A 12,223-nucleotide genomic window follows, 5' to 3' on the forward strand; every position below is an offset into this window, starting at 1 on the left:
CCAACAAACAGGTCTATAGGAGTAATTCAGTCCATTTCAGAGTCTCTTCCTTTTGCCAAGGAAGGGATCTCCCTTTAAAACAACCAAAAACAAAACAAAAAAACCCCAAGAACAAGGCAGTAGCAGACTGTACCAAGAGAGAACTTTCTCCCCAACCCCACTTTCTGCTGTAAAGGTTCCAGACTCAGTAAACGGGGTCTGTCTGGGCAGGTAACTCTTTTTTTTTTTTTTTTTTTTTTCTTTTTAAAAAATCTTGGACAGCTGCTGTCCGTTGTGAAGAACTCAGAATTTCAGGTGATTTCAGACTATTTGTCTTGTCGTCTCAGGATGGGCTAGAGTATTTGTGCTACAATCACCTAATCTCAATTCCTGCTCAATTACTAAACTACTTGGGGCAGCCATGCTTGAGGGCCAGATAGGGCCTGTTGCGAACTTCCAGAAAAGGAACAAGCTGGTGAGTCTGCAGAGGCAGGGCAGGCTGGGGATGAAGGCCCTGGAAGTGGGGGAAATGGCTGAAGTGAGCAGTCTTTAGAGTGTCTAGGAAAAACACCACTTTCAAGCCAGATGGGCTGCTTAGGTCTTGGCTGCAATCTCTACAGAGTAGCATCAATCTCAAACGCTGCAAACAGGGCCAAGTTTGGAAGAAGGTTACTTCTGTGCTATCTTTGGCTTCCATCAAGGTCTAAGGTCTAGCACCATCCCACCCTTCAAGCTCATAGTTCGGAGGGGTAAGACTTATGGTGGAGAAAGCAGAGAACATATGAAGCCAGGTTTTGACAGGTCAACACACAACTCTTAGGGATCAGGATGGAGGAAGCCAAAACTCAGTATGGCCCAGGCAGAGCCCTGCCAATTGATCTCTTCCCCAAACTTCTCAGATGTAAATTCTTCCCTGCTTCAGGGAGGCCTCCTTTCTTTCAGGTTGGGACTTAAGACTTTCACCAGTAATGTGTAAGTGTCTACGTGCACACATGCATGAGCTTGTCCTGGGGGTTCATAACTGGAAACACCTCCCTGCTTGGTGCTGCCCTGGAGGCTGTGTGGATGGCCAGGAATCCACTTTTATTTTTTTTTAATAAAATGAGTTTTGCTGTGTATACCAGGGAAACGATGCTCAAAATCCAAATCACCACTTTATTTTGTACCAGTCACAGTGCTGCCAGTCTCTGCTTTTCGTGTGACTCTCCACTCATCCAGGGCTCCACTGACCTTTTTTATATTTGAATATCAGATGCCATGGTCAAAGTCCATTAGGCCTCCTAATCCTCTTTTTCTTGAGTGCAGAGCTGGGCTTATATAATTTGAGTCTTAAGTATTGATATTTGTCTCTTGAGGTCACAGTAGGGGACAGAAGGGGAGGACAGGGATTATAGAGGCTGCATCAAGATCATGCGTCCCCATTAGGGGATGGGGAGTGGAGCGGGGACGCAGAGGCAAAGGCATTTGTTGATCTGTCACTCTGCAAACTGGTCCAAGAACTGGAGGTAGGCCTGGCGCTGGGCTGCGGCTGCCGGAATGAAGTGGCCACCAGAGTGGGTGAGGGCGATGGCTCCAGCGAATCGGTTACACAGTTGCATACTCTCCTGAGAGGGGATGACGCGGTCGGTGTCCCCAAAAACATGGAGGGAAGGCAGTGACAAGGGGCCCTGCAGGATGGCTTCCTTGAGGCCAAGACCCCGGGGACAGAAACCAGATACCAGGATGATAAACCGGGGCAAAGGGAAGCGGGGATCGCCGGCTTGGCCAAGGGCACACACAAGGGCTGCTAGCGCGGCCCCCTGGCTGAAACCAAGGATCCCATCGAAAGGCCCCAGCTTGCTCAGTGCCTGTGCCACCGTTCCCAGGGCTTCCTCCAGACCTCTGCACACCGTGGGCTCTTCCAGTGCCGAGAAAACGTCTGTCTCCTGTTTGGAAAACCACCAGCCTCGAGGTTGCTCCTCCGGAGGGCAGGGCCCTACAGCGGTGAGGGGGAGAGTTCAGAGTTAGGACGAGGGGAAATCCAGGGGGAAAGAAATGAGAAAGGGAGTTAGGGAAAGAGAGGAGGCTGAGGAGAGAAGAAAGTCTGGGGAAAATGAGGCGGGGAACAGACTGACCTGGAGAGGAGACAAGGTGGAAGTCTGGGAGGGCCAGGCTGGAATTTGAGCGAGGGGCTGGGGTGGGAGGGATGGAGGGCATAGGCAGAATGAGGTGGGAGGGTGGCAGGAATGAGGGGAGGGACCGGGTGGCTGTGTGCAGGCAGGCGTTACGGGGACGAGGCAAGACAGAGAAGACTCTGAGCGCATTTCCGGGCAGGGCTCATCTCACCGGGGTGTGGCCCGGCGCCCTCAGGGCCCGCTGTGTCCGCGACCAGGTGCGGGCCGCTGAGGCACACGAGCTCTGCGCGACCCCGCAGCGCCTTCCGCAGCGCTCCAGTCTTCTCGCGGAAGCCCCGCTCGCTCTGCCGAAAACCGGCCAGACACAAGACTCGCAGAGGCGGAGACGTAGCCATCATTTTGGGCAAGCGCAAGGGACCGGAAGCGGTCTTTCCCCCGAGCGGAAGTTGAACGTAAGGGGGCGGGACCCAATGCCGGCACCACCCTGGAGGCGGGCCTCAGAGAGAGTGGGCGTTGCCATGACAACGGAGAGAGGGTGCGTCCCGGCCAGAGCTGGGGCTGATACCTGGGACCAAGGAGCGTTTCAGGGAGCGAGCGGCGCGACCTCCTCGTCTCTGCAGCTGCAAGCCTCGCAAGCCACGGCTGGAAAGGGGCGCGCGGGCCTCTCCTGAACCTGAGGTGGCCGACTTTGGTCACGGTCTCGCTTCCGCGACGTTCCCCACCCCGCTAACACGCATTTCCCGTAGCGGCCGCAGGGCGGCGGGCTCGGCTCGCGTCACCAAGGAGGCGGCCAATGTCTGGCCGCGCCCAAGCCTCTCCGCCCTCCTTGAGGTTCCTTCCTACCTTCCCCAGCGCCGGCCGGCCCGGGTGCTGGAGCAGCCGATCCTGCCCGTGGTTCACGGTCCACGGCCCCAAGGAGCTGCCGGCGTAGAAGTCCATAGGGTAGGGCTGCTGCCAGGGAATGTCCCTCAGGGCCACTGCCGCCTAGAGGAGAAACACCGGACAGTAACATCTGCCAACATTTTTCTACGCAGGATTATTTAATTCTGCCCTCACGACGGCCTACGAAGGTCCTATTATATCCCTATAGCACAGAGAGGAAATGTGAGGTTCAGAGAGGTGAAGGGACTTCCAAGGCCACACAGCTAGGAAGTGGCTCAGCTGTAACTAAGTGCTGCCCACCCACCCACAGAACTAGGAGCAAAGCCCACTCTATCCCAGGGATTTTCAAAACGTGGTGTTACCTCATAGGGTGTGAGCATCGGCTTGGGGAAGGCTGTGCCCCAGTCAATGGAGAGGCGTGGACATGCCACCTGCACCCACCTGGGAGGGGAAGTCACGTCAGATCAAAGGGGGGCCCCCCTGTTCCTGGGCAGCATGCTGAAGAACGTGGCTGTGTCCCCAACACAGCCAATGCATGCTTACTATTCTAAAGTAAAGACTGTCACCTACTACTGTTTAGAATAACACTATGGGGACTTCCCTGGTGGCACAGTGGTTAAGAATCCACCTGCCAATGCAGGGGACACGGGTTCGAGCCCTGGTCCAGGAAGATCCCACATGCTGCGGAGCAGCTAAGCCTGTGTGCCACAACTACTGAGCCTGCACTGTAGCGCCCGTGAGCCACAACTACTGAAGCCTGCGTGCCTAGAGCCCATGCTCCGCAACGAGAAGTCACCGCACCGCGACGAAGAGTAGCCCCCGTTCGCCGCGACTAGAAAAAGCCCATGCCAAGCAACGAAGACCCAACACAGCCAAAAATAAATACATTTATTTAAAAAAAAAAAAAAAGAATAACACTATGGTGTTGCTTGTTTTCTCCTGTTTCCTCCACTGACTATGAACTTTCTGAAGGGAGGGCCTGGGCAGCTCATGTGCAATAGTATCCCCAGAATCAAATTTAGTGCCTGGTACAGTGCAGGTGCCAACCACCCCTCCAACTCATCTCACGCAGAATGACTATGATGCTGCCGTTGCCTGTGAGCCCCCAAGCCAGACACAGTAGGGAAGACCCACAGCCAAGGGTAGTCCCTGCTGGACGGGTGCTCTGTTAACACTGAAATTCCATGATCATGGAAGCACCGACTCCAGCCTTCAACAGGTGCTGGGAAGGACCCAGACTCTAAGCTTTTTTAGCCAGTCATAGCTAGACAGGAAAGGTGGGGAAACGTACACATCCACCTCAGGAAGAAGGCTAAGCTTGCTGGGGAAGATCTCAGAGAGCAGCAGCCTCACGAAGGGAAGTCCCAAGGCTCGGAGCCGAGATTCCAGGTGCTGTTGGGAGACAGAGGCAGAGCTGGGGTCCCCACGATCAAGCAGCCAAAGCTAAATCCCTTAGGCTACTGATTTTCCCAGCTCGGTTCCCACTTAGTCCTCTTTTCCAGAGGCCATCCTGAGCCCTCTGACCTCCAGAATCTTGGGACTGCCCTGGCGGCCCAAAGTGCCCAGGATGAGACCCCAGGATTTAGCTGAGCGGGCAGTGGCTATGGCTTCTTGGCGGTTGGCCTGCATGCGCTGGTAGTCATAGTGCTCTCTGGACAGGACTTTGCTGTATGGGTCGTATCTGGAAAAGAAGCTGTCATGGTCACACTGACAGCCACTTACAGGATTTGTGCTATATACACAGCTCCCCGACTGGGCCCCTTGGCCTCCTGAACCCTCAGGCTCCATGCAGGCAATTAAGAACAGAGGCAAGAGCAGAGATTGTCGTTGGGAAGATCAGTTCCACAACTCGAGCAGGCAAGAGTGGGAGAGGGGTCTAGGATCCAGGTGTGATTCCAGGGGATGGGTAGGTGCTGTGCAGCAGCAGCCCTTCTCCTGATACCCAGATTCAGAACCCAAGTGCCTCAGATCCTTAGGGCCGGGGGCTGTTAAGTGGCCAAGGGATGAGGAAGTTTGGGCTGATTGAGGGTTTCAGTGGCAGAGAACCCCACCCCCTTCCCAGCTGGTCAGCCCAGCTCAGTCCATACCGATAAGCGGGGACATTGGGGTTGGCAATCATGACAGACTCCAGATGGAAGCGGCCATCTCCAAGATATCTGCAGGGGGGGAGAAAGGGGACAGTAAGTGTGGGGTGGGGCACCAGAAGAAGCAGGCACTGGCTCGGAGGTCCAGAGGACTGAGTTCTTGGCTATGCTGCTGACTGTGTATGTGAACTGGGACAAAGCATCATTTCACACACACCGCCCCCCTCACCCCACCCCACGCCACCCCACCCGCCCTGTTTTTTGTTTTTGTTTCGGCTATATTGGGTCTTCGTTGCCGCGTGCCGCCTTTCTCTAGTTGCGGTGAGTGGGGTCTACTCTTTGTTGTGGTGCACGGGCTTCTCATTGAGCTGGCTTCTCTTGTTGTGGCTCGCGGGCTCTAGGCACGTGGGCTTCAGTAGTTGCGGCGCACGGGCTTAGATGCTCCGCCCCATGTGGGATCTTCCTGGACCAGGGATGGAACCCGTGTCCCCTGCGTTGGCAGGCAGATTCTTAACCACTGCACCACCAGGGGAGACCCCGTCCTGGTTTTTTCACACGTGAAATAAGTTTGAATTGGATGACCATTAAGGCCCCTCTAGCTAGGTAATGCAGAATCTAAGAACTGCACCTCTCCCCACCCCGACCTTCTGGGGGAAGAGTAAAGGGACAGCCAAGACCACAGTAAGGCTCTAGATCTAGATCCTAACTTGGAGGTGGAGGGACAGATTCTCCCTCACCTAGCTCAATATAGATGTGGGAAGTAGTGTTCAGGGTGTCATCTATGCCATAAATGAGCTTTCAGGGTATATACTGGCTACTCTCTGCCCAAACTAGCTCTTGGGTCCAGTTACTGAGTTGTAATAACAGCCACTGTTTACTGGGCTTGTGCCTTCCGTGTACCAGGCCTGGGCTAAACACCCAGTGAATGTATGACTTCACTCAGTCCTATCAGGTAACCCTCCAAGCTGCTACCTATAGTATCCCCATTCCACAGAAGATACAAGTGAGGCTCAGGGATGTTAAGAAGCTTGCCCGAAGTCCCACAGCTATTAAGCAGTACATCTGGGATTTGATTCCAGGCTTACCCATCAGGCTGTACCAAGCATGCCTAGGAGATGCTGTCCCTAACAGTACCTTCCCAGACCATGGAGAGGCCAGAGCATGGAAGACAATCTGCATGGCAGCTCCTTCTGTCTTGGAGATCACACCAAATTTTGATGAATGGCCAACACTCAGTGTCCCTCCTTCCAACACACACCATGATGCCCCCAGGGGTAGGCATCTATGAGCTCAGAGTTATGTAGGCACAGGCACAGGGGGAATGCCCCTCAGGGAGCAGGGCTACCAGGTCTGGGCTGGGGAAGGCCCTGATGTGGGCCTGCTAGGGGCAGGGATGTGCTGTGTGGGTGCAGCAAGGCTTGTGGGAGCAGCATCAGCAGCCCCAGAGGTGGGGCTGAGTCAGAGGAGTGCCCCTTCCTCCTTCCCTGCCATTAGCTGGGAATGGGGCTCCCCTACCCAGTCTTAGCCGGGGGAGCTGTCGGCTCTGGGGCTGGCTGCGTTCACACAACATTAAGCATTTCCATTACCTAAAATAATTAGGCAGCAGGAGACATGATGCTCCTGCTTGTTAGCTGTCCGGATGCTAAATTAATAGGGCTGCAGCCTGGGCGTGCCCATCCATCTTCTCCAATTATAGTCCCACCATTTCTAGCCCACCCTCATCCCCCCATCAGGCCCTGATTCCTGCTCCACCCTGGGCATAGCCTTCTGGATGCTGGACAGAGCACTGGAGAGGGAGACAGGAAACCTGAAACCCTATTTGGTCCCCATCTTGCAAGGTGACCTTGAGCGAATGGCTAAGGAGCTTTAGACTCAGTTTCCTTTCCTGAATGATGAACCTCAGCTCCCTCCTAGGGTACATTTCTTGTGTCTCTATGACTGACACCCCATGTTTCACTTACACAACAGCCTCCACCTCCTTGGGTAGACGGGGGGACGTGCAGCCCAGGATCTCCCCAGGGGACAGGGGCTTGCACTGTGGGACACTCACACGATACTCAGCTTTCAGCTCTTGGGCAGCTGCCTGTAGGGATAATGAGGGAAGGGAAGCAAGTGGATGGGGAAGGAGAGGCAGGGCCATAGGACCAGCCTGGAGCACCTGCCATGGGGATCCAGGAAGAGCCTGGAGACTGGCCACTGTCTGCCCACTTACCTGCAAAGTTGACACAAACTGAATGGTGCTGACCAGCGCAAGGGCACTGGCTGGGGGAAAGGTGAGGCGGATAGAGTCCAGGAGGTGGGTAGTGTCTATCCGGATGTCCACAAAGACATACAGCACCCGGAAGTCTTGGGCCGAGGTGTCCATGGGAACTGGGAGGAGGGAAGAGTTCAGGAGACTGTTCTAGAAGGCAGGAGGGGCAGAGGGCCTGGCCCGGGCCGAGGTTTCTGAGTAGCCAGGACCAGTGGCTTTAGCCTGAGGGTTAGAGGGAGGGGCTGGGGGCGGTGGGGAGGGTGTTGTCACGGGTCTTTCAGAAGCTCCATCTCTGTCACTCGGCTGGGGGCGCAGCCTGCTCTACCACCAACAGCCTTTCAAACACCCGCATCTGGGATGGCAGCATGGTTTCCAAGGCAACCAAATCCAAAGGAAAGATTCACCTGCAGTGCAGGAAGGCCAAGGCCATCCCAGAAACTGGGAGGGACCTTGTGCATACAAGCAGGACAAGGCACTGTGATGGGGATGAGCGTGCAGTCCCACCTCCCTGCCAGGGTGTGGGTGTCCTGGTCTGCCGTACCCAGGCAGCTGTGGCCATAGTGCACCAGGAAGTCAGCTCCCAGGGCCCTTGCGGTAAAGTCATCCACACAGCAAGCCCCGTAGGTCACATCACCCATCACCAGCACCTCGGCCTCCGTGAACCTGTCGGGGTGGAGAACAATGGGACAGTGACGCAAGGAGGTAGCAGAGAACCTAACTGTGGAGGTACCTCAGGGCCCAGCTCCACTCTCCCTACCTCTCCCAATCCCTTGGGTTGGCAGCTGCCACTTCTGCCAACAGAGTAGGAGGGGCCCAGCTGCTACCTCCCCCAGGCCTGGCAGCAGCTCCTGGAACCGTAGCGGTATGAGGACGGACTCTGTAGCAACCTTATTCCTCTGCCCAGGCTCAGACTGCAAGAGGGACCCCCAACCCTCAGCCTGGCATACAGGGGGTCAGACACAGACCTCCGCCGCCCCAACTCCTCCCACCCAGAGCAATGAGCATGCACACAGGGGTGAAGACACCCACTCCCACACCCTGGCACCGTGACGTGTGTGTGGGCACGCGTGTGGGGATACACATAGCCTCCCCATCGCCCAGACCCCCTGCTACCTCCCCACCCTTAGTCAGGGCCCTCTGTGCCCGGGATGGGGGGACCCGTGGACAGCTCCTCCGCAGCACATGGCTCCACCCACATACCTCATGCGTCAGGAAGAGTGGGCTCTGGCCAGCACACTGCCATGGGATCTGCTGCCAGGCCTGAATCACTGGGGGATGGGTGGCTGGGGGAGACCCCACTCTCCCTGAACTCACCACAGGAATGGGGCCAGAGGACTAGCTCTTCCCTGAGACCCACCCCTGGGGCATGGAGTCTGGCTCAGTGTCAGGGGGTCTCCCCATTCCTCTCCTGGGGGTGTGGTGCGAAAAGCTGAGCTGCTGCCAGGCAGCTCCCCCACCTCCTCAAATCAGGCTGTGCACAGAAGTAGATAATTCAGCTCCTTAGAATGCAGCCCAGGCGTCTGAGTCAGCCAGAGCACTTAATTTTTTATAGATTAAAATGTATGCAAATTGGCCCGAGCCCCAGAGAGCATCCCCAAGGGGCAAGAGGGTGGGAGCAGGGAAGTGAGTCTGTGGCTGCGGGGATGAGGAGCCGGGTGGGGGTAGGGCGGCAGCAGGGGAGTGGGAGGTTCCCATCACGAGGTGACCTCCCCTTTCTTCTTTCGCCCTCCCTGTTCCTGTGCTGGTTCCAAATGGCTGAGCACTCACCCCCCCCCCCCCCCCCCCCGCCCAAGGATGGCTCACTGTGTTGAAGAAACTCAGATGAGGGAGGGAGAGGAACTGAATACCATCTCCGATGCGCTTCTCCCTCTGCCAAGCCCCTCCTGCCTCACTCCTCCAAATGTGCCAGAGAAAAAGTTTCCCCCAAGCCAGACCCCATGCTGACCACCCAGCCCACTGCAGGGTCAACTCTGAGGACTCTTAGCTTCTTCCTCAGGCTCCACCACCTGCTGTGGGCCCACCTTTGAAGATACTGGAATTGACTCATTTCTCCCTCCCGATTTCTTTTAGGGAAGGGGAGAGTTATAGAGACAAGCAGGGATTGCAGCAGGCTAGGAGTTTAGTTTGGGGGTTTTCCCTTGGTGTGTGTATGGCTGTGGGAAGGAACACGGTAAGGCAGAGGTCCAGAAGGAAAAAATGATGCCAACAGGCAGAGCTGTAATGGACACGGGGAAGGTCTTGGTTCAGCTTCGTCAGTGGCCCAAGGCTCACCTTTCCAAAATATCCACAATGGTACAGGCAAAGAGGAGGAGGCCTTCAGGCATTTGTAAGGCCACTGCAAGACAGAGCAGAGACGTGAGCAGAAGGCTGGGAAGAGACTGGGATGGGGACACTGCCCCTGGCTCGGCCAGGCAACCTCTCCTCCCCCACCCCCGCTCAAAGCTTATGGGCTCACCCTTCTTGGCCTGGGCCTGTTGGATCCTCCAGATGGTCTTGGGAATCTCAAAGTTATAGTTGGAAGGCAGGACTTGAATGGCTGCCTGCAGCTGGGGATTGTTCAGGATCTCAGGAGGTATCTGATTGGCCAAGCGGCCCCGAGGGGCTCGACCTAGGACGAATGCAAGGCCTGAGTTGGTTGGTGCCTGGCCTAAACCACAGCCAGACCTGAGTGAGCTGTTAACACCACCCAAGTTTAAGGCCCAGATCCTAGATGCCAAGGAGACTGGCCCAGCCTTCTTCCCCACTGAGTTCATCCTGAAGCTGGAAAGACAACCCATTAAGCTAGGAGGAAATCTGTATAATTAATTTCCATGTTATGAGATTATTGGGAATCAAGGACTTGAGTGTGTGGCTCAGCTCTTACCTCAGGAGAGTAAGCTGACACTAGGGGACTCAACTGAGAGGCAAATGAAAAAAAAGTCCACACAACCGCTCCTTGATAGAGAACAATCCTGAGGAAACCCCAAGAGCCCAGCCAGCCCAACCAGTCTGGGAAAACGTCCCTCTCCCCCCAGCCCCTGAGAACACCTTGAAGTTCTGAGATCCTAGATATGAGATCTATAAGCAAACTGTTGTAAGTACTAATTTAAAAGACTGCCTTCCTTACTTGAGTCCCACTGACTATGTCTACACTGGTTAACTCCTGCACTCTTCCCTCTCCTCATTTAAAAGGGAAATAAACACCATACATTTAACTGACTTAACAAATTCCCCAGTTCCATCATTCTACCCCACTTCCCACCCCAGGAAGGATGGAAAGAATACACTCTAGTCAGGACTGTGGGCAAACAGGTATGGACAGAAAAGTGACCTTGCCCTTTAGGGGCTAGTAGTCTAGTGGCGGCAAATGCAGGTACACAAATAATTACAAACCCCTGATTAAAGGAGAAGAAACACTGTAGCCCTTTACGAAGGCTGCAGCCCTTCATCTGCATCCTACTCCCCACAATTCAGTTTAGCCCAACCCTGGTCTCCCTTTAGGCACCAGACAGTTTGGGAATGTGACAAGGAGAGAAATGATTTATTCAGCGAATATTTATTGAGCCTGTACTATTTGCCAGAACTTCTGCCAGGGATCCTGCCAGACCTGACACTTCAGCCTCTGTGGTGGTGGTGATGGTGCAGTGGAGAACTAGAATGGCAGGCTTGGGACCCTAAGTCCAGATTTGAATGTTACCACTGCTATGGTACTTGTTCAGATGTTTCAAAGGCCATGAAACACAAGCCTGCGTCTCTGGGCCCGCCCCTCTCAGAAGCTCCTCTGGCAGAGGCCCAAGCCCTTTGTGGTTGTTGGGGTGTGGGAGCTGCTAGTCGTAGCAGCTCGATTTGTCCCAAGGGCCAGTAGGCGCTTCCTTTTCATTTGGCTGTAACCTTCTGTTTACGTCAGCATTCCTCGGTAGACTGTGAGATCCCTGAGGGCAGGGCTGCAGTCCAGTCCCTGCAGCTAGCACAGGCCTGGCATTCAGCGGGCGCTCAATAAGTGCCAGGTGAATGAAACCTTGTGCATCTTTCCTGAAGCATTCCCCGAAGGCACGCTTGTGGAATGCCCGGGGCAACGCGCCTGGCTCCTTCCCTCCCCGTCGGGTACGTCTTATCCGTGAGTCTTCAGGCGTCTGTCTGCCCGCCAAGGCAGGGGGGGTAGCGTTTCCGACTTAAGGACTACAAGCTCCTAGGAGGGGCTGCTCCCGATCGTGCCCTAAGGCTGCAAAAGACCTGTCGTCCTGGGCTCCAGCGACAGCCGCCCAGAGCGAGCGACGGCAAGGCCTTCCGGGTCTGGAGGAGAAACGCGCCGCCGCCATTAAAGGGTCCTGTCCCTGACTTGGGGGCCCTACCCCGAGATGCGAGGTCCGGAGGCCGCAGCCTTATAGCACCCACCTCTGCCCGGGCCGTTTCGGCTGCCGGACTCTGTGGCCTCGGCCGCAACCAGCGCCGCCATCACCAGCTGGCCCACGTTGGGACCAACAAGACAGCGCTAGAAGAACGAGGAGAGCGCAGACAGTGCGATCGATCGCCGATCGGCCAGCGAGGGGCGGGGATTTGCGGGGCGGGGACCGTGAAGGAGAAAGATAGGGGTGGGGCTAGAGTGGGCTCCCAGGTCAGCCGGGAAGGTCGAGACTCTCGGGAGCCCCTGGTGGTCCCCGGCTACAGCGGTTTCGTTCTCCCGGCGACCCTGTCCCCTCCTCCCCTTCCGGGCAGCTTGAACCTGGTTCTCCCCGACAAGTGCCCTCCTATTTGCCGACTCCCTACCCCAGTTCTGAGGGCGGAGTCTTGTAAATGGCGACACCACAGGGTCCTCCTTCAGCTCCCCTCACTCTCTCCCCTCCTGATAAGACCTGGATGCCTATGGGTGGGGCCGCATTCCCTGCCTCAGAGGACCCCATTGCTCGGACAGGACAGAACTCAGCACCCACCGA

At 55.8% G+C, this 12,223-nt stretch overlaps 2 protein-coding genes across 3 annotated transcripts; both read right to left on the reverse strand.

The window, feature by feature from the left end:
• Window positions 1-1,114: 1,114 nt before the first annotated feature.
• Window positions 1,115-2,647, reverse strand: OVCA2 (OVCA2 serine hydrolase domain containing). The gene is made up of 2 exons (XM_082605390.1): window positions 2,305-2,647; window positions 1,115-1,954 (listed from the first exon to the last, which is right to left on the reverse strand). The coding sequence occupies exons 1-2, from the start codon at window positions 2,489-2,491 to the stop codon at window positions 1,455-1,457; spliced, it is 687 nt and encodes a 228-aa protein (XP_082461516.1). The 5' UTR covers window positions 2,492-2,647; the 3' UTR covers window positions 1,115-1,454.
• Window positions 1,866-11,817, reverse strand: DPH1 (diphthamide biosynthesis 1; the record flags this gene model as incomplete). Of its 2 annotated transcripts, XM_082605380.1 has the most annotated exons (13): window positions 1,866-1,954; window positions 2,659-2,766; window positions 2,937-3,077; window positions 3,338-3,416; window positions 4,267-4,367; window positions 4,500-4,656; window positions 5,063-5,131; window positions 7,021-7,142; window positions 7,272-7,429; window positions 7,852-7,973; window positions 9,582-9,645; window positions 9,766-9,918; window positions 11,685-11,817. In XM_082605380.1, the coding sequence occupies 12 exons, from the start codon at window positions 11,743-11,745 to the stop codon at window positions 2,677-2,679; spliced, it is 1,317 nt and encodes a 438-aa protein (XP_082461506.1). In that variant the 3' UTR covers window positions 1,866-1,954; window positions 2,659-2,676. The 2 variants fall into 2 exon arrangements, with proteins under 2 accessions (XP_082461506.1, XP_082461505.1); XM_082605379.1 differs by lacking the exon at window positions 11,685-11,817 and having other exon boundaries at window positions 9,766-10,087.
• Between the last annotated feature and the right edge of the window lie 406 nt (window positions 11,818-12,223).

Source organism: Mesoplodon mirus (assembly GCF_964341445.2).
Source record: "Mesoplodon mirus genome assembly, chromosome: 18".
Classification (NCBI taxonomy): domain Eukaryota; kingdom Metazoa; phylum Chordata; class Mammalia; order Artiodactyla; family Ziphiidae; genus Mesoplodon; species Mesoplodon mirus.

Bases quoted from the DNA above. Each gene is read 5' to 3' on its own strand.
- OVCA2 (XM_082605390.1), bottom strand. From the start codon at position 2,491: ATGATGGCTACGTCTCCGCCTCTGCGAGTCTTGTGTCTGGCCGGTTTT. The intron at 1,955-2,304 runs GTGAGATGAGCC...TCACCGCTGTAG, and splicing joins GGGCGCCGGGCCACACCCCG to GGCCCTGCCCTCCGGAGGAG.